The sequence below is a fragment of the Xyrauchen texanus genome, chromosome 47 (genome assembly GCF_025860055.1).
Source record: "Xyrauchen texanus isolate HMW12.3.18 chromosome 47, RBS_HiC_50CHRs, whole genome shotgun sequence".
NCBI classification, from domain to species: domain Eukaryota; kingdom Metazoa; phylum Chordata; class Actinopteri; order Cypriniformes; family Catostomidae; genus Xyrauchen; species Xyrauchen texanus.
In genome coordinates, this window is record NC_068322.1 from 10,563,626 (window position 1) to 10,586,141 (window position 22,516).

Here is a 22,516-nt window from a genome sequence, read left to right on the forward strand (position 1 = left end):
TTCCTTGATCCTATCATGGTTTTTGGGACATGCACCAGATCCTACCAGTTTTTTGGGATATATACCATCATCCTATCATGGTTTTTGTGAACATGGTTTTTGATCTTCCCTGTTTTTTCCCTGGTTTTTGGGACATATACCATGATCATACCCTGGTTTTTGGGACAAATGTTTTATTTTGGAAGTACCTTGGAGTACCATGTAAATACTATGGTAAATGTACAAGGTGCTTTAGAAATGTAAGCCCTACCTTTCAGTTAAAAAAGCCAACAAACTGCTTTTTTTGTTGGCTTTTTTGATAGAATTTGTAACCTCTAGAACATTGTCTATTCCAGAGAACACAAATATAGCTTTCTTTGTTTCAAATTGCATATAGACTGCGTATATATGGTTTTCCCATTAGCTACATATCCACAAATGTGACATGCTCCATTATTTTAACCTGAAGAAATGTTTTGGAGAAACTTGATTTTAGTCTCAGTCTTCAAATAATGTCAATTTTATCATGAAATCGAAACAATACTGTTCAGATTGTTGTACTGATTGTTCAGCCGGTTCCCGCCTCCTCCTTTGACATTTACCTGTTCAGTGGTGCTGAAACCTGGGAAGGAGGAGGAATGCGCTGTCGCGGAGTCCTCACCACTGCCATCCACCTGTGGGGCAGCCGTGGCTATCTGCCTGGTACGGAGGGGTCGCTGCCGGCCACCGAGAGCCGGAGGAACCTGCAGCTGTCTGCCGAGAAGGGGAGGAGCGGTTCTGTTCGCCAGGGGCTGGAGGACTCGCTGTCATCCGCCAGAAGGCAGAGGAGCGTTTGAGGACCGGGTGACAGCGTGCCCGGAAGCCAACGAGCAAGTTCTTTCTCTCCTTTCTCTGTCTGTATCTCTGCTCACTCTTTCCCTCTCCCCAAACATCCCCTCATCTCTCCCCCCAGGTTCACAGGAGGTGGGGTGGGCCACCGGCTGACAGAACGGCTGGAAGGGCAGCGCTCCCCCCCGGAGATGGTTTAGGAGTTAGTCAGACCGGTGGCGCCCCTTCCTGAATTTGGCATGGGAGGAGTGTGACGAGGAGGAGGGCGTGGCCGGGCCATGATGGAACACGGCCGGTGCCAAATCAGCTGATCAGCAGGAGAGCGATATAAGGGACACCTGGAGATGCTGGTTCGAGAGAGAGAGAGAGAGAGAGAGAGAGATGCACATGGCTGCTTGCAAATGTGTCTGTGTCCTAATGTTTTATGTTGTTTTAAGTTAATTTGTGCATTAAATGTTTGTTGATTTTGTCTTACTTGATTTGTCTGTGAACTACTGTACATGGAATATAGCTGCCCAGGAGATGGCTGCAGAGTGAACTGACATGCCTTGATGGGACTTTGCTTGCATGCACTGATATCGTTTCACTGTCTGACTGGATATTAATGTGTAAAAAGCCTAAAGTACATATGGCAGAAAAACAATAGACGTGTGTCAGAATATCAGATCTTAGGGCAGTATGCCTTGCAGTGTGATTCAGCAATGCAATACCAGATGTATTCTGACAAATTACATTTTTTTTAATTATTTTTTTACTAACAGAATGGAAAGTGTTCTCTAGTTGCTTACTTTGGCAGCATTGTCACTGGTTTGTGGTTGCTGTTGGTAAGCTGATTTTTCATGGTCTCACCCTTTCGCCTGCACTGCTATTTGGACTAACCATGATAAATAGTGTGGCTTACCCACTGTCTCTTCACCTGCCTCTGCTCATACATTTCATATGGTCTGGCGAGGTGAATGCCAATCTTGGAATGGTGTGACCCAAGCTAAAATTTTGATTGGAGCAATGCAACCGCAGGAAGTAAACTTGTGCATCTGTACGGTTTGATCCAATTTCTACAGAAAACAAACCTCTACTGTTGTGACCATGGAGATCTGGAAGAAGTGTGCTCTATGTTGCCTGTAGGACAATAAAATGGGCCAAAAAATATTTTTAAAGAAGGGATCTGAGCCATAACTATAGACTCAAAAATAATAGAGACTTAGGGGATGTGCTGTTTCAAACTGGGCCAGTAAGCAGCCACCCACAAACCAACCAGAACAAATTAGCAACAATCCAGAATGCATCATAACATGCTAAAAAAACAACTGTATATAAATTTAAAAATCTAGTTTCTTGGCATTGTTTTTACGACAAGTTTGTCTCAGTATTGACGTTTTACATTCTGGCTCATTATATTTATTGTAATTAAATTTTTTTGTTCATTACACACAAATTTTCACTCATCATAACAATTTGAGTGAAAATTTTATAAGTGACCTAGAAAGAAGACATAGAATAGTCCTTCGCTTAAAAGTTTTATAAATACTATGAAATCAAGGTTTAAATTAGGTTTTGAAACCCATATTTTCAATGTGGTCTTGGACCTTTGGACCCCACTGTATAAATATCTACTATACACTCACCTAAAGGATTATTAGGAACACCATACTAATAATGTGTTTGACCCCCTTTCGCCTTCAGAACTGCCTTAATTCTACGTGGCATTGATTCAACAAGGTGCTGAAAGCATTCTTTAGAAATGTTGGCCCATATTGATAGGATAGCATCTTGCAGTTGATGGAGATTTGTGGGATGCACATCCAGGGCACGAAGCTCCCGTTCCACCACATCCCAAAGATGCTCTATTGGGTTGAGATCTGGTGACTGTGGGGGCCATTTTAGTACAGTGAACTCATTGTCATGTTCAAGAAACAAATTTGAAATGATTCGAGCTTTGTGACATGGTGCATTATCCTGCTGGAAGTAGCCATCAGAGGATGGGTACATGGTGGCCATAAAGGGATGGACATGGTCAGAAACAATGCTCAGGTAGGCCGTGGCATTTAAACGATGCCCAATTGGCACTACGGGGCCTAAAGTGTGCCAAGAAAACATCCCCCACACCATTACACCACCACCACCAGCCTGCACAGTGGTAACAAGGCATGATGGATCCATTTTGTCATTCTGTTTACACCAAATTCTGACACTACCATCTGAATGTCTCAACAGAAATCGAGACTCATCAGACCAGGCAACATTTTTCCAGTCTTCAACTGTCCAATTTTGGTGAGCTCTTGCAAATTGTAGCCTCTTTTTCCTATTTGTAGTGGAGATGAGTGGTACCCGGTGGGGTCTTCTGCTGTTGTAGCCCATCCGCCTCAAGGTTGTGCGTGTTGTGGCTTCACAAATGCTTTGCTGCATACCTCGGTTGTAACGAGTGGTTATTTCAGGCAAAGTTGCTCTTCTATCAGCTTGAATCAGTCGGCCCATTCTCCTCTGACCTCTAGCATCAACAAGGCATTTTCGTGAAAATCCCAGTAACTGAGCAGATTGTGAAATACTCAGACCGGCCCGTCTGGCACCAACAACCATGCCACGCTCAAAATTGCTTAAATCACCTTTCTTTCCCATTCTGAAATTCAGTTTGGAGTTCAGGAGATTGTCTTGACCAGGACCACACCCCTAAATGCATTGAAGCAACTGCCATGTGATTGGTTGATTAGATAATTGCATTAATGAGAAATTGAACAGGTGTTCCTAATAATCCTTTAGGTGAGTGTATATTACATTTCATTTTCAAGTCCACAATGAGATGCCACCAGGAAAATAAGAGAAGGTAATCTTGTTAGGAGAGGTAAACAAGACATCTGTAAAGATGTCCCTGAATGGCTTTATTAGTACCTGTGAAATACAGGCCATGCACAAGAACAAAGCAGAAAGCCATTAAACTCCTTAGGAAGGCCACAAGAGTTTGGAAAAGTCCATATACATAAATCAACACATGGAAGTCTACTTCAACATCTCTCTCTGTCTCTGTCTCTCTCTCTCTCTCATCCCAAGTCATAAAAGTTGACTTTCTCAAACATCCTACTGACTTTGAGCCAACCACATGCATAATTAAGCAGACCTCTGCAGCAGATTGCAAATTACCTATAGGGATATAGGCGGTCCACTTTAGTAATTTAGCATTTCTCATAACATTGTAAGGGCCTGTGATATTACTCAGCACTTATTTTCCTCCAGCACCCAGTCTTCACGTGTAAAAAAACAAGAGCTCCACCCATCCAATGCAAAATGTAGGCTCTCTGAAAAGCCTTAAAGGGATAGTTCACCCCCAAAAAATTATTCTGTCATCATTAACTTAAACTTATGTCTTTTGACCCATATTACAGTTATTTTGGTTCGTGGAACACCAAAGGAGTTATTTGTAGCAGATTGTCCAAGCAGCCCTTTTATTATTAACTTAAAGTCAGATTTTCAATGAATTATTACTAAAATTTAAGTTTGTTCCTAACACAGTCATCATATGGCTTAAGAGTCAAGTAAGTTCATGTAACTCAAGTAATACTTTCTATGCTGTTCTATGTTGCTTTTTGTCCTTATTTGTAGCATTCTTTGTAGCTCCAGTCCCCTTCCTCTTTTATTATATGGAAAAGAGCAGCTCAGACATTCTGCTAAACATCTCAATTGCTGTTCCACAGAAGAAAGAAACCCACACATGTTTTGAACAACATGAGTGTGCGTAAGTGATTAGAGAATTTTAATTTATGGGCGAATGATCCCTCTGATGAATATAGTAGTTTTTGAAAGCAGTGGAACCTGGAGGATATTTGAGAGAATTTTGTTAATGATCTGAGACAGTGGCTACTGTGGTATTTTAGTACATGGCATAATAGTTTGGTTGATTCATTAAGAAAGTTCTGACAGCTGTAAAACCCACAAAAGCTTTACTGGGAATAGTTTGCTATTACCTATGGACTGTGCATATCTGCATTGCTGATCCAGGAAGAAATAGCTCCATCAAATTAGCGAGGACCGCACACAACTCGTGCACCAACAATGTAATAAATACTTTCATTTAGAAAGAGTGGAGGATGACGGGCAGAAATAGCTTTGGATGTAAACAACTCCAGAGCTTCAGAGAGAAGCAATTACTGTCGGGTTGTTGCATGTAAGCCCACCAACGTACAGTATGTGCATCTGAAAGGGCTTGAAAATAAAAGCAGAATGTTTGTATCATAATGCTTTAATGATGAAAACAGTCGATGTGACAAAACCTAGCAAGGATGAAGTGATGAATCACTCTGGTTTGATGATGCGGGCAGCATTGATGAAGGAGCTGGCAAAAGCTTCAAGCATTCGGAGCGTGATGTTTTACAAATGGAGCTCTGCAGAGCCCTGACTGCAGGGACAAAACAGATTGAATTTGCAGGCAGATTTGTCCCTAACAATCTAACCAAAAAGTCAGGTGATTGTAAACAAATGATAAAACGGTAAAGAAGACACAGTGTGCAAGCAGGAGGGAGGAGAGAATAGTCTGGTTTTGATTTGAATGAAAAGAGCTCAGTTTGGGAGTCAGGGGTTTGAGAATTGTCTGGGTTTTAAGGACAGCGGAGATGACAATGACTCTAAAATTGTCCACTGCAGAGATTGATATGCTACACAGCAGAGCAATTTTTTTAAATTAATCAGTATTTCTTGTTTACATAAATATCCATAAAACATGACAAATACATGAGAGGCAAAATTGTGTAAGATATTAAGATAGATAGTATAAATATATCTTAAATTATGTTTATTTGTCTTGCCTTATTAGAAATAGAATTTTCCTTGTTTCAAGTTCAAAATATTTTATTATATTTATGTTTAATAAAAAAAAAAAAACACTACTTGCTAATAAGGACCAGAAGAATTCACTTTAATATTCTCTAAAATTAAATTTAGCTTCAAGTAAATTTATCTTGTTTGAAAGACGTTGAGGTATTTTTACAGCAAAGGACTAGGAAAGGTTCTTTTAATTCTACAAAATGTAATATGGAGTTACAGAAAAGGAAGATGAATATACAATCGCTCATCATTGCTTTAAACTGCTCCCATAATTCACTAGCAATTCAAATATATATATATATATATATATACACACACACACACACACACACATACACACTGATCAGCCACAACATTAAAACCACCTGCCTATTGTTGTGTAGGCTCCCTTAGTGCCACCAAAACAGCACCAAACCACATTTCAGAATAGCATTCTGAAAGGATAATCTTCTCATCACAATACCATAGACTTTGTCAGTTCGGACCAGTTTGGCCATTCTCTGTAGGCCTCAAGGCATTTCTTTCCACAGAACTGCCACTCACTGGATGTTTTTTGTTTTTGGCAACATTCTGAGTTAATTCTAGAGAATGTTGTGTGTCAAAATCCCAGGAGATCAGCAGTTACAGAAATACTCAAACCATCCCGTCTGGCACCAATATTCATGCCATGGTCAAAATCACTGTGATCACATGTTTCCCCATTCTTATGGTTGACATGAACTTTAACTGAAGCGCTTGACCCTTATCTGCGTGATTTTATGCATTGCACTGCTGCCAAACGATTGGCTGATTAGATAATTGCATGGATGATTGTTGGTGCCAGATGGGCTGGTTTGAGTTTTTATTTAACTGCTGATCTCCTGGGATTTAATTATTGCCCACCCACAGATAACCCTTCCAGGGCCACTTAGCAGGAACGAAAATTGCACTTAGAATTAGCTCGCAGAAAAATTGGATAAGACATAGCGCACAGTCATTGCGCATAGTGCTTACGAAAATAGAGCCCCTTGTGTACTATGTAATTCCTCTGTATCTTCCCTCTTAAAATGTATTGTTACCTATGATATAATGGCTGATATATTTATTTACATAGATAGAGAGATAAATGGATAGTTTGTTTACATTTGACAGTTGGAGTTTGATTAGTCTTGGCCCATTTGAACATTCCATCAATGAAAGTCTATAGAATTTTTCCTGGCTGTTATTACAGTGTGAAAACCATTATTTGGTCACTTAGAGAGGACATAACACACTATTCCAGAACAGTGTGATGTTTGTACTGAGTTTGGTGGATAAACTGTAGCTTGAAATCTCTAGGAGGAGAAAGTCAAAAATGTTGGTCTTGGTTTAGAGATTTTAGAAAAAAAACAGAATTAGCTTATTGTGTAGAACTATTTGCCAAGTGCCATCATTAAGATCATTGTTTTCGGTATATTTTGATGAGTGTAACACATCACAACAAGAGTGAAGTCCACTTTGAGAACAAACCGAGATCTAGTTGCTTCACCTCAGATTAAATTCAGACCTCAAGCTAACATCTGACAACACAGACCACATTCACATAATGACTGTTTGTTATACAGACACGGATGGATGTGATGATCTACTGTGTCCAAAAATCAGAACAGAATTGTTAAAAACAAAAAAAGAGGGGTTTGACTTTACCTTCATTAAGTTATCAGTTGGCAAAGCAGAGCTGAGAAGAGAACACTTACAGCTGATGGTGATGCCCAGCTCCACACCCGGCTTCTTCGGTAGCTTCACATGGAAGGTTCCACTGCTTGGGATGACCGACTCTGGGTAGACGGGGAACAAAAAAGAGTTTTTAGAGTCCAAAATTAGATGCAACCCTGTCCAGACTTAAATTTCCCAGTTTTATGAAAAAACGATTTATAAAACACCAAAAAGTGCATTGGAGAGCTGTTACAATTCAGGCAACAAAGCCTTAGACTTTCTTTGTCTTTTTCAGAAAGCATTCTAGACTTTCTTTTTGACAGAAGTGCAAAAAGCTCAGCCATATAGAGAAGAAATCTCCATGAAAATGTCCCTCTCTGCTGAGCAGCAAATGTCAAACTGTTTGAACAAAGAACCTGCACTGCACTCAAACGACTGGCAATTACACATAAAGCCTGCTGCTCTCAGAATGTTCATTCAATAATTCAAGCAATCTCATTTCTCCCCAACCAACAATATAGTCTCCCAGCCTGAGGAATGAAGAATACTTTAAGTGCCAAAACACTGTCAAATCATTCTCTTTCCAAGCAAACATCATCACTTTGTGATGACTTACGTTTTATTGGGTTGTAGAGAGAATTGTCATTCAACCATAAAGGTGGAATCCACCTTGAAGAAGAACTTGTTCTCCATGACATGCCAGTTTTTTTTGCAGTTTGAAACACAAAATAAATACTTTCCCTCTGAGTTTTAAAAGATTCCTGATTATATAAACAAAGAACAAACTAATACAATATCAAACTAAATCAAATGATGCACAACACTAAGATGACAAGCTAATTACATCACAAATGACTGCAGGCTTTCGGCGAGGCCTATACTGTGATTACACTGCTAAAGCGCAGCACAAAATGGAAACATTTGAAAATGTGTTGTTTTTTTAGACGAAAGTGAATAACGCTATGTTGAGCATCAACGGAAACGTTAGCTATTAAATCATGGTCCACTTGTCTTGTAGCGCTAATAATTTATATACATCAAACAAGCACCAGATGTTTGGATCTAAGAATAATAGGTTAACTTTTTTTTTAAAGAAAACAACTCTATGACAAAAGCAGCATGTGGCCAGATGGATCTTTCCTCCCCAAATGAGGCTTAGAATTGATGAATTGGTCTTTGTGCCTACCTGCTACGTCAAACTCAATCTCCAGTGTGACTTTGCTGGTGATGCTGGAGTCCTTCAGCAGCTGATTGGTCTCCTCCAGTGTGCTGTCCTCTGTAGGGATTCCGTTTATTGACAGGATACGGTCACCGATCTGCAGGATGCCACACCTGTGCACAGAGAACTGATCTAGCAAACAAAATTCTACTTAAACTGGCAAACAGCATGGCACAAAGTGTTATATATATATATATATATATATTAGACTGTTTGCAGAGGGAGACAAAGAGGTGGTGATATCTAGCATAAACTGGCTGCCCCGGTGCCAGCCTCTGGAAAAAAAACTTTTCCAGGAGCTAAGAGAACAAAAATACTTGTATTGAATTGCAAAACAATTCTACTAGTAGAACATTCTACTGTCTTGTTACAGAGTGGCTCTATTTTGGATTATTAATCCTTCTTAATTAAGTTAACCAGCAACTTCCATGGTCAATCTGCTTCATCAGAAAGACCATGCTGGTCAACAAGTCTCAGCAGCTTGGTTTTGGAAGGAACATCATGGCTATGCTAGTCCACCATCTAGACCAGCACGGTTAATATCTCACTAATGTCAGCTTCAGATAGCATACGTGTGATGCATACTGCACCTAAAAATCGCAAGCACTGATCTGATTGGCTGGATTTTTGCAATAGAGTGCAACAGTGCCACCCATTTTTTCAATGGCCAATGACGATACTGAAATCTAGAGAGCAGGATGGTGATAATAAAATGAAATTAAATATAATACAAATTAACAACAACAAATCAGACGCACACAAACTTTCTGAAGTGAAACAAACACTTATTTACTCAAATTTTCATAATTTTGAAAAGAAAAAAACATGAAAGTATGACTATCCATTGTCAAATCTATTGGTAGATTTTGGAACCGTTACAAGGGAAAGTTAACACTCCTGTTAATTGGCGAAGCGAACATCGTCATCGGCCAATACCATAATTGCAAAATAGCCAAATATCGTCCCATTAATGGACATAGACGATATATTGGTCTACCGCTAATCACAACATTTAAAACTTTGTATTTTAAGCAAAAAAGGTTTTAAAAAACGTAATATCTTTCATTAAGGGCATGAACTACAATCCCATGAGGCATTGCCAATGACATAATTGAATTAAACAATTTGGAAAAATATAAAACTATTCATTTTTAAGTTGTTAAAAAATATAGCAACTATTTTAATTTGCTAAATATTCAGATATAACAAACATATGTAGTTTGAGAGTGTAGGGAGACTGACTCGATTGCATTATTCACAATGCGTCATTCAAGTAGGCATTTGCTGATGGGATCATTGGTGCGCTTTGTTGGATGCAATTCTCTGATTGGTGATTCAACCATGATTTAAACATTATTTAAAAAAATTGGATAAAAGCAGATACCATCGAATAGCAACAGTAGAGGTTCTGTTACGCTCCATATCCAGAAGTAAGGATGTACAGGTTTTTATCAGTACAACAGAAAAACAAGGTTGTGTTTATAATGTAATGTGGATGCTACTCATAGCTCTTCGGGTGAAAATATAGTACAATAGCTGATTTTGTTGTTTGCAAGGTTGCATGGCATCAAATCTTTGACTGCCTTAAAACTCAAAGTCTGTCAAAGATTTGATGCCATGCAACCTTGCAAACAACAAAATCAGCTATTGTACTATATTTTCACCCGAAGAGCTATGAGTAGCATCCACATTACATTATAAACACAACCTTGTTTTTCTAATTTCTTCTCAGAGTTACATCTGATTTAATATTACTAACTGTAACTAACGGCATCACTCATTTACATGTCGGCCAGATAGTGTCTTCCTTTCTAAATGGGAAGGTTTCGGACAGGATAAACAGCAAAACAGACCAAACATTATGCCGATAGATAAAAGCCTAGCTTTGTGAGATAATTCTCTTGCACTACCACCAAACACATGGTAAAACCTTATTAAATCACCTATGTTGAAAGGTTTACATCCATCACTGCAATTACAATTTAAGTTGACAGCTAAAAGTTATCTCTATTGCTCAGGTCAGTAATTGCAGTAAAGTTGGGACATAGATCCTTGCAGCCGATGTGTAAGTTCATTTGTATGTGAGCTGAGTCAAATGAAGCACTGGAGATTATTATACATCATGTTCTATGATCTCACCGCTCTGCTGGGCTGTCAGGATCTATGTAAGCGATGAGTGGTGGTGAGGACAGGGTTTCTGTGGCAAAGACTCCTCCCTGGAGCTGGATTCCAAAACCCATAATGGAGTCACTGATAAGGGTCACCTCTGCTGTTTCTGTGTGGACCACCTGACCGGCCAGTCCTACAGTGCTGGAAGCCAGAGACACTGCAGAGATGAAAGACAGAGGAATATACGGTCATACACAGTATATTACGGTACAGGTGGCCACACTAATTTGTGCCATCACTGCAGATACGAATCCAATTTGTGGTGCTGGTATCTTTTGCCCAGCTAGGTGTACCTACAAAAAAGCACATTGATATAGAGCTTGTATAGATTCCAAACCAGTTTAGAGGACATTGGATATCTCCTCCTATGGATTTGATTGGAATTATCAGGTTTTTATAACTTACAGTTATGTTTTACTCATCTGGCAAATTATTTACAGTAAGTTCTTACAGTACATTCAAGGTATAGATTTGATCAGTATGTGTGTTCCCTGGGATTCGAACACATGATCTTGGCGTTGCTAGCGCCATGCTAACAGTATTATCTAAAATGGTCCTATACATGGTTCTGCTCTTATAAGGCTATATTTTTAGGAACACTTAATTATTTATGATTAGTTATGTTTATAACAGTTATACCTAATTCTACTGTATATCTATGAAAACACAGTAATAGCCTGTGTCGTTTGATCTACTCTTTTGTTTGTACTGCGCTACTGACTACACTACACTAGCATAACCAATTTGATTTATTCACTGCGCTGTGCTACATTTGCAATTGTCTATATCAATAAAGTCACTCGAGGTACACCTCAATTGAACACTCGTAAAAACTGGACCACAAAAATAAACAATTTTACTTTCCCACGCGTTGTCAACATAACTTTCAGAGATGTTTGATCACACTGCGTACACCTCTAAAGACACACTGACATTTCAGTGCCCGTCACACCCTTGATTGACCACGCTTGATCTGCCATCACAAGCGAAATAGGGCAAACTTGAAAGCTGAACATTCTCTAAAATCCTCACAGATGGATTCTCCTTTCATTGCCGAAAACCTCCCCAGCTTATACCAGCCTAAGCTGGTGTGCTCATCTAGGATGGTTTCAGATGTTTATACAGGTCACCTAGCCTTGCCAAGCAGGTCTTTAGCTGGTACCCTGGCTGGCCAAGCTGGTCTTTAACTGGTTTTCAACTGGTTATCTGGTCTCGCTGTTTTTTATCAGCAGGGTCTGCAAAGGGTAAGGACCAAAACAGGCCTGCTGCATTCCTAAATAGCCTCTTATACTCCCGGGATCACTCTACAGTACCTTCAAAGTGAACATGTCTTAGATTGATGGCCCAGCTTACGGGCTGGATTTACTGCACCAGACACATTTATTGTTTTAAATGCGGTGACCTTTCCATTTTATTGGGAGTGAGGGATGAGACAGGGAGGTTAAAGTGACGCAGAGGAGGATAGGACTCCTCTTTGTGTGTGAAAAAGACACTGACATGTTTTCAGGGACAATAGGAAATTGGTCTGCAGTGCACATCGATCAACATTTGTTTGGGACGTCTTCTTGTAGCCCTGGAAGAGTCTTTTCACAAATCGGTCAGACTGTCAAGGGGCTGCACACTATGAATTGACACAACAGGGCTTTGTGCCTTTGCTCAGTTTTGGCTTGTGAGGTGATTTGGTTAAGTGGAGTCTCCCGCTCGTATTAGACTTCAAAGTCTCTGACAGACAAGGAAGCACCTGAGGGGTCATTCTCTTCAGATCTCAGAGCACTGCCAGCCAGCTCTTTCTTGTTCTCTTTCTCCTGCAAGAAATTTTAAATTCTGCTTCCCACAGTTCAATGACTCCGCTTCAACCTGAATGCCCCAGAGAGTTTTGAACAGCTTAAACCAGCCTAGGGTGGCTTGCTGGTCTTATCTGTTTTAAGCTGGTCTTCTAGCCTGATCAGCTGACAAGTGTACAAAACACCTTTAAAACCAGCAAATTGGACCACCTAACACTAAGAGACCAACTAAGACCAACAAACCACCATTTTTTAGGGGGGATTTTTTTAAGCAGGTAAAAAAGTTTTCTTCGGATGGTTCCAGTAAAATGGGGAAACTCATATTATATCTGTTAAGGCCCTTTACTCAAATCAACGCGCCCCAACGCATTGGACTCTAGGAAGTGTAAGTTGAATCAAGAGGTGTGTTGAAGCTTGATTCGAGACTTTTAAATAGAGAAAATTAGTGATAATCTTTTAAGATGTGCTGCTGAGCTATTGCACAGCCTGATCTGTGACTGGCAGAACATATCTGTGACTTTCAGGTCTCCTTTAATGTAGCTATATTTTCAACAGAATTCATTAGCACCTCAATTGGCAACTGAATAGAAATCATAAATGTGGACTCTGGGCATTAGCCAACAATAAAATGATGCTAATATTCTCCCAGTGAGGAGACATACTGCTAGCTTGGTCACAGTACATTAAGCGCAGAAAGGTTTGTTACAGACCACAGACACACAGATGGGAAATGTTAAAATTAGCATGACACTAGCCTCAACACAACAGGGGTAAACAAGGTTTTGAAAAGGCATAAGTTAAAGCTTTTTAGTTTATTCCCAGAAGGAGAGAGGTAGAGAAAATAACCATTTAAGAATTTGTGTCTGTTTATGGGGTGTGCGGACAAGACAGATACAGTAGTTTGCTCTCACCTTCAAGCTTCATTTGATTTTGCAGCAGTTTGGTGAACTTGTGTATTATCTATCGTTGTGTCCAGATCATAGGTCCAGATATGTGACCTCACATACAATAGATGACATCACACATACAGAAGGGATGTCAAATATATCTGTACTTTGGTAATAGTGATAAATTGGGCAGGCTTATTAGTTTTGGGTGAGCTAGCCCTTAATGTACAGTATAATGGATTTAATAATTAATATATAAAAAAAAAACATATTAACAAAAAATTTATTTTTAGACAAAATAACATTTAATAAAGAAGTGTTCATAAGCATTCTCGTTTTTCCAGTAGCATTGAATTTGTTATTGAGACCTGTGAAATTTGGTATCATGACAACGCTAACATCCACACTAGTAATTTTTGTCTGATAAGTGACTTTGCAGCATGTATCTCTTTCTTTCTCTCCTAGATGTGTTGAATTGTGTGTCTGGGAGCTTTATTCAATGCCTCTGAGCCTGTGACATTGACGGTCACAGGTGGGACTTTTAACAAACCACGCCACATCTTATGCAGGCAGACGTCAGTCATGCAAAGCCTGGAAATGATGAATCAGCAGTACTGCATGCAGCGGACACATCTTCGCTAATTTCTCTTCTACGTTTTAGCTTGTTAGAACAAATCTTTGGCAATTGGGCTCTCTGATATGACTGTAACTTCCTATGCTGAGTTCTACAGACACTGAAAGTGGGGTGATTTGCAAATTGTGTTCATTTAGAGGACCAATGAATGCAGTTAATCAAATTAAGCTTTTCAATTGGGCCAATGAAGAAAGGCACGATAGGCACATGCACAAGCTCATGGCTTTAAAACTAAAAATACATTTGTTTAATAGATGAGATGTTCCGCTTTGTCCGGCAGGTATATTTGCCAAACACAAATGGTGACCAGCATGGTATGAGAAGTTATTAAACTTGATGTTCAGAACAAGTACTGCCCAATCATGGAAAATTCAGCACTTCAAAGCCAGAGACACCCAAACACAGGCAGCTTAATTGAGGAACAGTTAAATACATTTTCAATATGCTTTAAGTTAAAATGTGCAATTATTTCTATGTTAACAACCTCATTACATGTCTTGACAAGCCAAGTTGTATTTCCAGTGTTGACTTTATTCCTTTTGAAACAGGAAGTTGGGGCAGGATATATCAATGGGCTTGTCAATAGCAGTCAGTATCCTTTTGTTTATGTCACAGTCATGAATCATGACAAGCTACTGTATATGCTATTCATTAAGAGTAGTTGACCTAGAATCCGCCGGTGGTCTTTGCCCAGTTCCACTTCCATTCATTCTTAAAAACTTCAGAATGGTGGTATAAGGGGGAGGGAAATTCTCCTTCTAAAGAGAAAAAATAATTGTGGTAAATGACGAGTCATCAATATTTTTGGTCTGTTCTCCCTGAAGAGAAAGTCTAAATTAAAAATGTGTATCTCTGCTAAAAGTATATTTTGTCAACTTTTAGGAGTACACAAGCTTCAAGTTGGCTTCAAAGCTAACAGACATGGCCAAATAAACACATAAAGCTATTTTTTAACTCAAGGGGTCTTTAAAATACTTTGTTCTATGCCAGTTTAACATGCAAAGACAAATTAAAGTTAGCCATTCGTAATGTATCTATCATTATTTTTGCAATTTCAGTTGTGCCACTTGTAGTGCAGAAATCAAACACTTCACCGTTAAAGAGATAGTTCACCCAAAAATAAAAACTCTTATTCTCTTTCATGGCATGAAATGAGAGTGTATTGTTACTGAGGCTAACATTCTGCCTCAAATCTTCATTTGTGGTCACTGGAATAAGAAAAGTCATTCGGGTTTGGAACAACATGAGGGTGAGCAAATTATGAATTATCCCTTTAAGAGCCAGTAAATTGTTGACAAAGAACTAATAAACAAAGCATGAAACAGTTCATTACATGCTGACCTGCAAGAGATCAATTTTGCAACTTTTAAAGTACTGATTTATTCTCATTGGACTGAACCTGATAACGTCAGTCGTATGACCTCATCCTGCGTCACCTTCAGAGTGCACATTCACTGCAATTGAAGAGCCAGTTCCTCCACAGCAGGTGACCAAACAAATCAGCCTGATCAAATATCTGCTCAATTACCACAAATCCTATTTCCACTCAAAATCAAATCAACCAACAACTGCAAAAGCAAGGTAGAACAAACTTACAAAAAAAAGACAGCTACCTGCTTAAAGTTACTGTGACTACATCCAATGATATGGGCTGCTGATTAACCATTTTTCCAGTCCCAGTGTTTGTTTATTGCTGCTGTTCACAGAGCCCGCCGATAAGCTCCCGAACCCATGAGATATGAAAGTGTGGTTGGGTAATTATCTGCGGCAGAGGCGGTGACTGGTGCCAGCAACACTGCTTAGCTAAAGGATAAGAAATATCTTTCAGTATCTAATTACTGGGTAGCCAGAGGTGTAATTTCCGGCTCTCGCTTGACAGCTTCAATATGGGAAGAGAATGCTGAACGTGTTCACTCCAGGTAAGTGCTATCACTCTCTGTGATCTCATTCAAATTCAGAGCCTTTACTTACTGAGATGGTGGGGGAGAGGCCGAAGATTGAAACCATGTGCAAGAGGTCCGATTTTATTTATAAAGACAGACAATCATAGCATAATTATAGATGTATAGCCATTTTTCTCTCACTTAGTAACCTCTTTGGATTTACATTGCTGCTTCTTTGCTTACAATGACTTGACCAAGCATCTCTACGAGAACTTGCATGCATTAAGCATAATGTGGCATTTATAAAGGTTAATTTCTGAATTACTGTGGGTGGTTCTTGCAACCTTATGACTTCTGTTTTGCACAATGAATGGCAAAAGCAGCCAAACAAATTCTAAACCCAATATTGAATTAGAGACAAGTCCACGTCTGGAGTCTGCTTGGAGATACTGATACATTAGAGAAGTTTTACAGGAAATCAATACCCAAGCCTTTTATGTTTACTTCAGCCATTGTGATAGAATAAAAAAAGTTGGAACTGGGCAAAGACCACCGGCGTATTCTAGATCAACTACCCAAAAATGAAATTCTGTCATTATTTACTCACCCTTATTTTGTCCAAACCTGTTTGTGTGTGTGTTTTTTTTTTTTTTTTCATCTTCTGTGGAAAACAGAAGCAGTTTAAGAAATTATTCACAGCGGTTTCAATACAGCAGCGGCTCACGTAAACAACATCTATCAAGCTCCTAAAAGGACAAAAACAGTAAAAAAGCACCCTAAAATATAATAAAAGTATTTCATATGACTCAAGCACTATATTCCAAGTCTTCTGAAACCATACAGAAGATATGTATGAGGAACTACCAAAATTTAAACCCAAAATTGTATTCACTGATAGTCTTACTCTCCGGCCAAAGCTAACATATTGCATGCATCTATGTCCAGGAAAGTGTTTATATATATATATTTTTTTTTTTATATATATATATATATATAAATAATTATATTAAGGGGCAATATTTTTTAGCAGGATTTGATTTTCAAGGGGCATTATTTTCCTTTAAGAGGGCATTTTTTCCCCAACCATTTAAAACAAACAGTGTCTTATACATTAACGTCAAATACTTCCATTTAATCAATTCATAAATACAAATGCTAAAAAAAAATATTTACGAATTAAACATCAGTTCATATTTAATGCCATCATATGTATAACCAAGACTATAATAGATTATTTAAAAATAAATATATCATATGTTAATAATTAGGGCTGTCGATTTCACGCTAATTCAATGTGATTAATTTGATTAAAAATAACGTGTTTAAAAAATTTACGCAATGAATCGCAATGCCCTCGGACCGTAATAAGGAAGATTCCTGAGAAATGCAAGCTTGTAGTACCACCTGTTTACTCCAGAGGGCAGTAAGTGAAACTCCAGCTGCCTTCATCAGCAGAACAACACAAACATGCGTTACGTTCTTGCGTTCAAAACACTTGATGGTGCGCAAATTCGAACGAAGAGATCTAAAGATGTGTTCTAAGTATTAAACTATATTTAACATGACACAGTGACCTAAAAAGGTTGTTTATGATGCAACGCACCCGAGACACTACACAAGCATCTGTCTGACGCAGGTGTACATTGAAGGGTCCTTAAACAAGCCCTCATAATAAATCTCGAACTGATTGACAAATTCACTTGCGAAATGGATTGCTGTGAACTGTGTGTATATATATATATATATATATATATATATATATATATATATATATATATATATATAATTTTAAAATATTTAAAGATAACTATGTATAATTATTTCATAATTATATATTGAATTATTGTTATATGAGGGGCTTTCTCAGCAAATATTTTTATATGCGATTAATTAATCGGGACCTCATGTAATTAATTTGATTAAAACATTTTAAACGATTGACATCCCTATTAATAATAAAAATCAAAAGAATTCATCACAAGGGCATTTTGGGGCATTTTTTTCATTTTGGGGGCATTTTTGACCCAAGCCCCCCTGAATTTCTGACCTTAATCCAGAATAAAAAATAGAGCATCACATTTGGTCAATACACAAGTGAGAACTTTGACATTAATGACACTGATGCTGCACTTTGAATATGGAACTAAACGGGGTATAGACACAAGCTTGCATGGAGGAAAAGATGATCGATAAATAACGGCTCAAATTTCCATCTGTTCCTTACACAATCTATTGTAAGTCTTTAATGTCTTGGAATAGGTATATGAGTCATATGGACTATTTGTATGGTGCATTTTACAGTGTTTTTTCCCACTTTTTGACATACATGGCAACTCTGAACTGTTGTTGTATGGAAAAAGACAAGTAAAGATTCTCTGAATAGTTCTACTTTTGTGCTCCACAGTAAAAATAAGTGCATATAGATTTGTTATGGCATGGAATTTTTATTTTTGGTTGTACTATTGCTTTAACAGAAGTAATATGGATACATTTTGCAGAGTCAGTTTTCCGTAACTGTTTATACGACAAATAACAAAATGTTCACACATATGAGAAAATTATTTGCGAATGCATAAAACGTACTTGAGCTCTTGTAGTCTTTCTTCTTCAGTTTACGTCTCATCATGGTGCCTCGGGGGCTAGTGGGATACATGGTGCGTGGCAGTGTGTTCATGTTGAGTGAGCTCAGACTGTAGGCACTCATGGAGGTGGGAGAGAACGATGAACCCAGAGCTGTGTGAGAAACAGAAGAACATTTTAAACAAAACTATAAAAGACTCATTTCAAATTCAGACAGTATGCACTAAGTATACAGTGGGGTTTAAAAATCCACTTGTGAAAATGCTTATAAAGTCTTATTTTTTATATATATATTATCAGCATACCAACTTGAGTGAAAAGTATATGGTAAGTCTGTTTGCTTTAATGACAGCATGCACTCGAGTTTCTTTGTTTTAACTTTTTCAAAATCCTAAAACTTCAAGGTTAAAAATTCATTTTGAATCACATGTTTGTAAAGTGGAATCAGATTATGAACTCTGCTGTATATGTTGTACATATCATAATTTACAACATGTGTCGCTAATGAGAGGTTTGTCACCAGTCAAGAAAATGTACTCAGCAGTCTGTGCTTTCATGTTTGAAATCGTGTGAATCGAAGTCTTCATCAAAGTACACTTCTAAAAATACTCCCAGTGCCTAAAAGCCTTTTATTATCACAGAGCAACGGCTAAGAAACAAATAACTGTCCTACTTATCAGATAGAGCACTTCAAAGCCAATTCCTTAAAAGGATAGTTCACCCAAAAAGGAAAATTCTGTCATCATTTACTCAACCTCATATTGTTCCAAATTGCATGACTTACTTTCTTCAGTGGAACACAAAAGGAGATGCGGGCAGAATGTCCCAGTCACCATTCAATTTCATTGTATGGGAAAATTATACAATGAAAGTAAAGGTGACTGAGGCGCATTCTGCCTGACATCTCCTTTTGTGTTTCATGGAGGAAAGAAAGTTGTATGGGGTTAGAACATGTAGATCACAGTGATTTTGCATTTTTGGGTCAAATTTTAGCACACACAAAAAATGTTAATCCAATTGGCAGAACATCACTACTCACAAATTGTGCTTTTTTTTGGCAGGGACAGTAGTGATGCTTGGACCATGTCAGGATTAGAACAGATTACAGCCTGTTTTGTGTTTTTGTTTGAAACATTTATTTCCTCTTGGCTCATGGAAGTAGATTCTGCAATGGCTTTAATTATTTTTTCTTTTTTTATAAAACTGCTCAACCATGTAAAGCCATAAGAGCTATAATAAAGAGGCCTTCTGGTCCACTTGTGTATTGTATTGGATGAGCTCATCTTAATCCAGAAATTAACAAGTTAATGTTCAGCAAATGCTGGCTAATTTGTCTATAAAGCAAAATAAAACAAATGTCACGGTCTGGTCACCTTGTCAGGTTGGGGTTCTGCCTGATGGGTCTGTGGCAGTATCGGCCTGCCTCTGTGTTTTGTGTTCCCCCTTTGTGTGAGCACACAGGTCCGGTTGTTTAGGACCGCTGTGTGCATACTATCACCATGCGCTCTCCGGTGATGTCATAGTCCTGTCAATTGGTCAGGTTGGGTTTGTCTGATGATAACCATGACATTGTCCCCTGTCTGTCTTGTGTTTCATGTTCATGCTTTGTGTGGGTGCACAGGTCTGGCGGTTAATGCAGTGCATGAGTTGCCGTTGTGCACCCTCCGGTGATGTCACAGTCCTGGCACCTTGCCAGGTTGTGTGTTTCGCCTGATGATGACCGTGGCATCATTGTTCTCTGTCAGTTTTTGTCAAAGTGTGTTTACGTTTTGCCTTTATGTGTTTGAGGTGCCCTGGCATGCTGAATCAGCTTTTTCATGGGAACCCTGATTGTTCCATGGAAATGCTGATCATTACAACTTTTGCTGGTTCAGAAGCCCTATCCCTGTGGAGGAGAATTCCTTGGTTCTCTGCCCGCATCTCGGGTGAAAATGTTCCTGGGCTTGACTTTGTTTTGAAAATAATATTTCTGTTTGATTAATAAATCAGATTGAACTCCGTTACCTCTGCTCTTGGGTCCTCTGTCTCTCACACCCCCTGACAGAATGATCCAACCACACATAGACCCAGCAGAGGATTCATCTCTTCGCTCCACCCTCTCACAGTGAGAAGCCCTGCTGAGGCAACACCAGGAAGAGATTTCTGCTTCAAGCTGCGTTTTTGAGAATATGCAGCTTGCGGAACTCAATGCGGCGGTTCAACAGCTCCGCCCATCTTCCCCATTGGTATCGTCGGCTCCCCATACGCCTTGGCACCCAACAACACACATCCTCCTTCTGGCTACATTCTCAGGTGAGGGATCCTGTCTCGCCTTTTTGTCCCAATGCACTCTGTTCTTCACTTCGCAGCCCTCTGCTTTCCCGACTGAGAAGATGAAGGTGGCTAACACCATCCTGAGCCTCACTGGAGAGGCTGCTGTGTGGGGAACTGCCATGTGGGACACCGAATGCCCTTGTCGCGCCTCAATCCTGGATTTCAGCACGGAGCTCTGTCGAGTGTTCGACCCAGTTGTGCTGCAGTGTGGTGAACCGATCACTGCAATGGGAAGGAGGAGATGCCCGTTTCTCTATCCTGTCAGCTTCCGCAGCCATGGAGGTCGTTTCCCTGCTGCTGTCAGCGTCCACGGCCATTGAGGCTGTTTCCCTGCTGCTGTCTGCACCAACGATCACTTAGGCAGTTTCCTTGCCCCTGCCAATGTCCACGAGGGCTGTTCCCCTGCTGCTGTCTGCACCCATGGTCATTGAGGCTGTTTCCTTCCAGTGCCTATGTCCATGGCCATGGAGGCCGTTTTCCTGTTGCTGTCTGCACCAATGATCATTTAGGCCGTTTCCCTGTCCCTGCCAAGGCCGCTCGGAGGAGAAAGGATCCTGTCCCCCAGGTTCCCCCGGCCATGGAGGCTATTCCCCTGTTGCTGCCAGTGCCCCCGGCAACGGAGGCCGTTTCCCAGTCACTGCCAGTGCCCCCAGCCATGAAGACCGTTCCCCAGTCACTGCCAGTGCCCCCGGCCACGGATGCCGTTCTCCAGTCGCTGCTAGCACCCCTGGCCACGGATGCCGTTCCCCAGTCGCTGCCAACTCTCCCGGCCATGGAGGCCATTCCTCAGTCGCTACCAGCGCTCCAGGCCATGGAGGCCTTTCCACAGTCGCTGCCAGCACTCACTGCCATTGAGACTGTTCCCTTGCCACTGCCAGTGCCCCTGACCATGAGGGGTTTTCCTTGTCCCTGCCTGTATTCACAGCCACGAAGGCTGTTCCCCTACCACTGCCAGTGCCCATGACCACAGAGGTCATTCCCCTGTCCCTGTCTGTGTTTACAGACATGAAGGCTTTGTCCCCTGCCACTGCCCTCAAAGATCGTTTACCTGTCCCTGCCCATGTTCACAGCCATGAAGGCTGTTCCCCTGCCACTGCCAGTGACCACAACCTCAGCGGTCGTTCCCCCATCGCTGCCTATGTTCACAGTCACAAGGGCTGTTCCCCTGTCACTGCCTGATTTCACAGCCACGAGGGCTTTTCCCCTTTCACTGCCTGTGCTCAAAGCCACAGAGGCTGTTCCCCTGTCACTGCCAGTTCTCAAAACCATAGAGGCTGCTCCCATCACTGCCAGTTCTCACAGCTAGGGAAGCTGTTCCCCTGTCACTGCCAGTTCTCACAGCCATGGAAACTGTTCTCCTGTCATTACCAGGCCATTTCTCAATTTTAGCTGCCAGTGCTAACAGCCTCGAAGGCCATTCCCCTGCCGATATCAGCGTCCACGTCTGAGTTGTCCATGGCTCCACCTCATGAGCCGCTCCCTTCTGTCCCCTGCCCAGCAGCCACTGCCCAGTCCTGTGTACTGCCACAGTCCATCCTCTGCCCTGAGGCCTCCCCCCAGGCTGCCTGACCCCTCCCCTTTCCTTAAACTCCCTCCCGGGTTTTCCTTTCTTCCCTCCCTTTCTTTGATGTTTCTTGTTCTTTGTTAAGTGTTTATGGTGTTTGTCTTTTTTCTTTTGTTTGATGTTCCCATTGGGCTGCCAGGAGGCATCACGATTGTCAGGTTGGGGTTCTGCCTGACAGGACCATAGCAGT

General features: G+C 40.3%; 1 protein-coding gene across 2 annotated transcripts in view; it reads right to left on the bottom strand.

The window, feature by feature from the left end:
* The window catches only part of LOC127638734 (glutamate receptor-interacting protein 1-like), a 190,597-nt gene that overhangs the window by 38,633 nt on the left and 129,448 nt on the right, over positions 1-22,516 (bottom strand). For both annotated transcript variants that reach the window (XM_052120428.1, XM_052120426.1), the window contains exons 11-14: positions 18,453-18,602; positions 10,652-10,838; positions 8,480-8,625; positions 7,335-7,415 (exon numbers count right to left, since the gene is read on the bottom strand). In XM_052120428.1, coding sequence (XP_051976388.1) covers positions 7,335-7,415; positions 8,480-8,625; positions 10,652-10,838; positions 18,453-18,602 — 564 coding nt within the window. The remainder of the gene's footprint in view (positions 1-7,334; positions 7,416-8,479; positions 8,626-10,651; positions 10,839-18,452; positions 18,603-22,516) is intronic.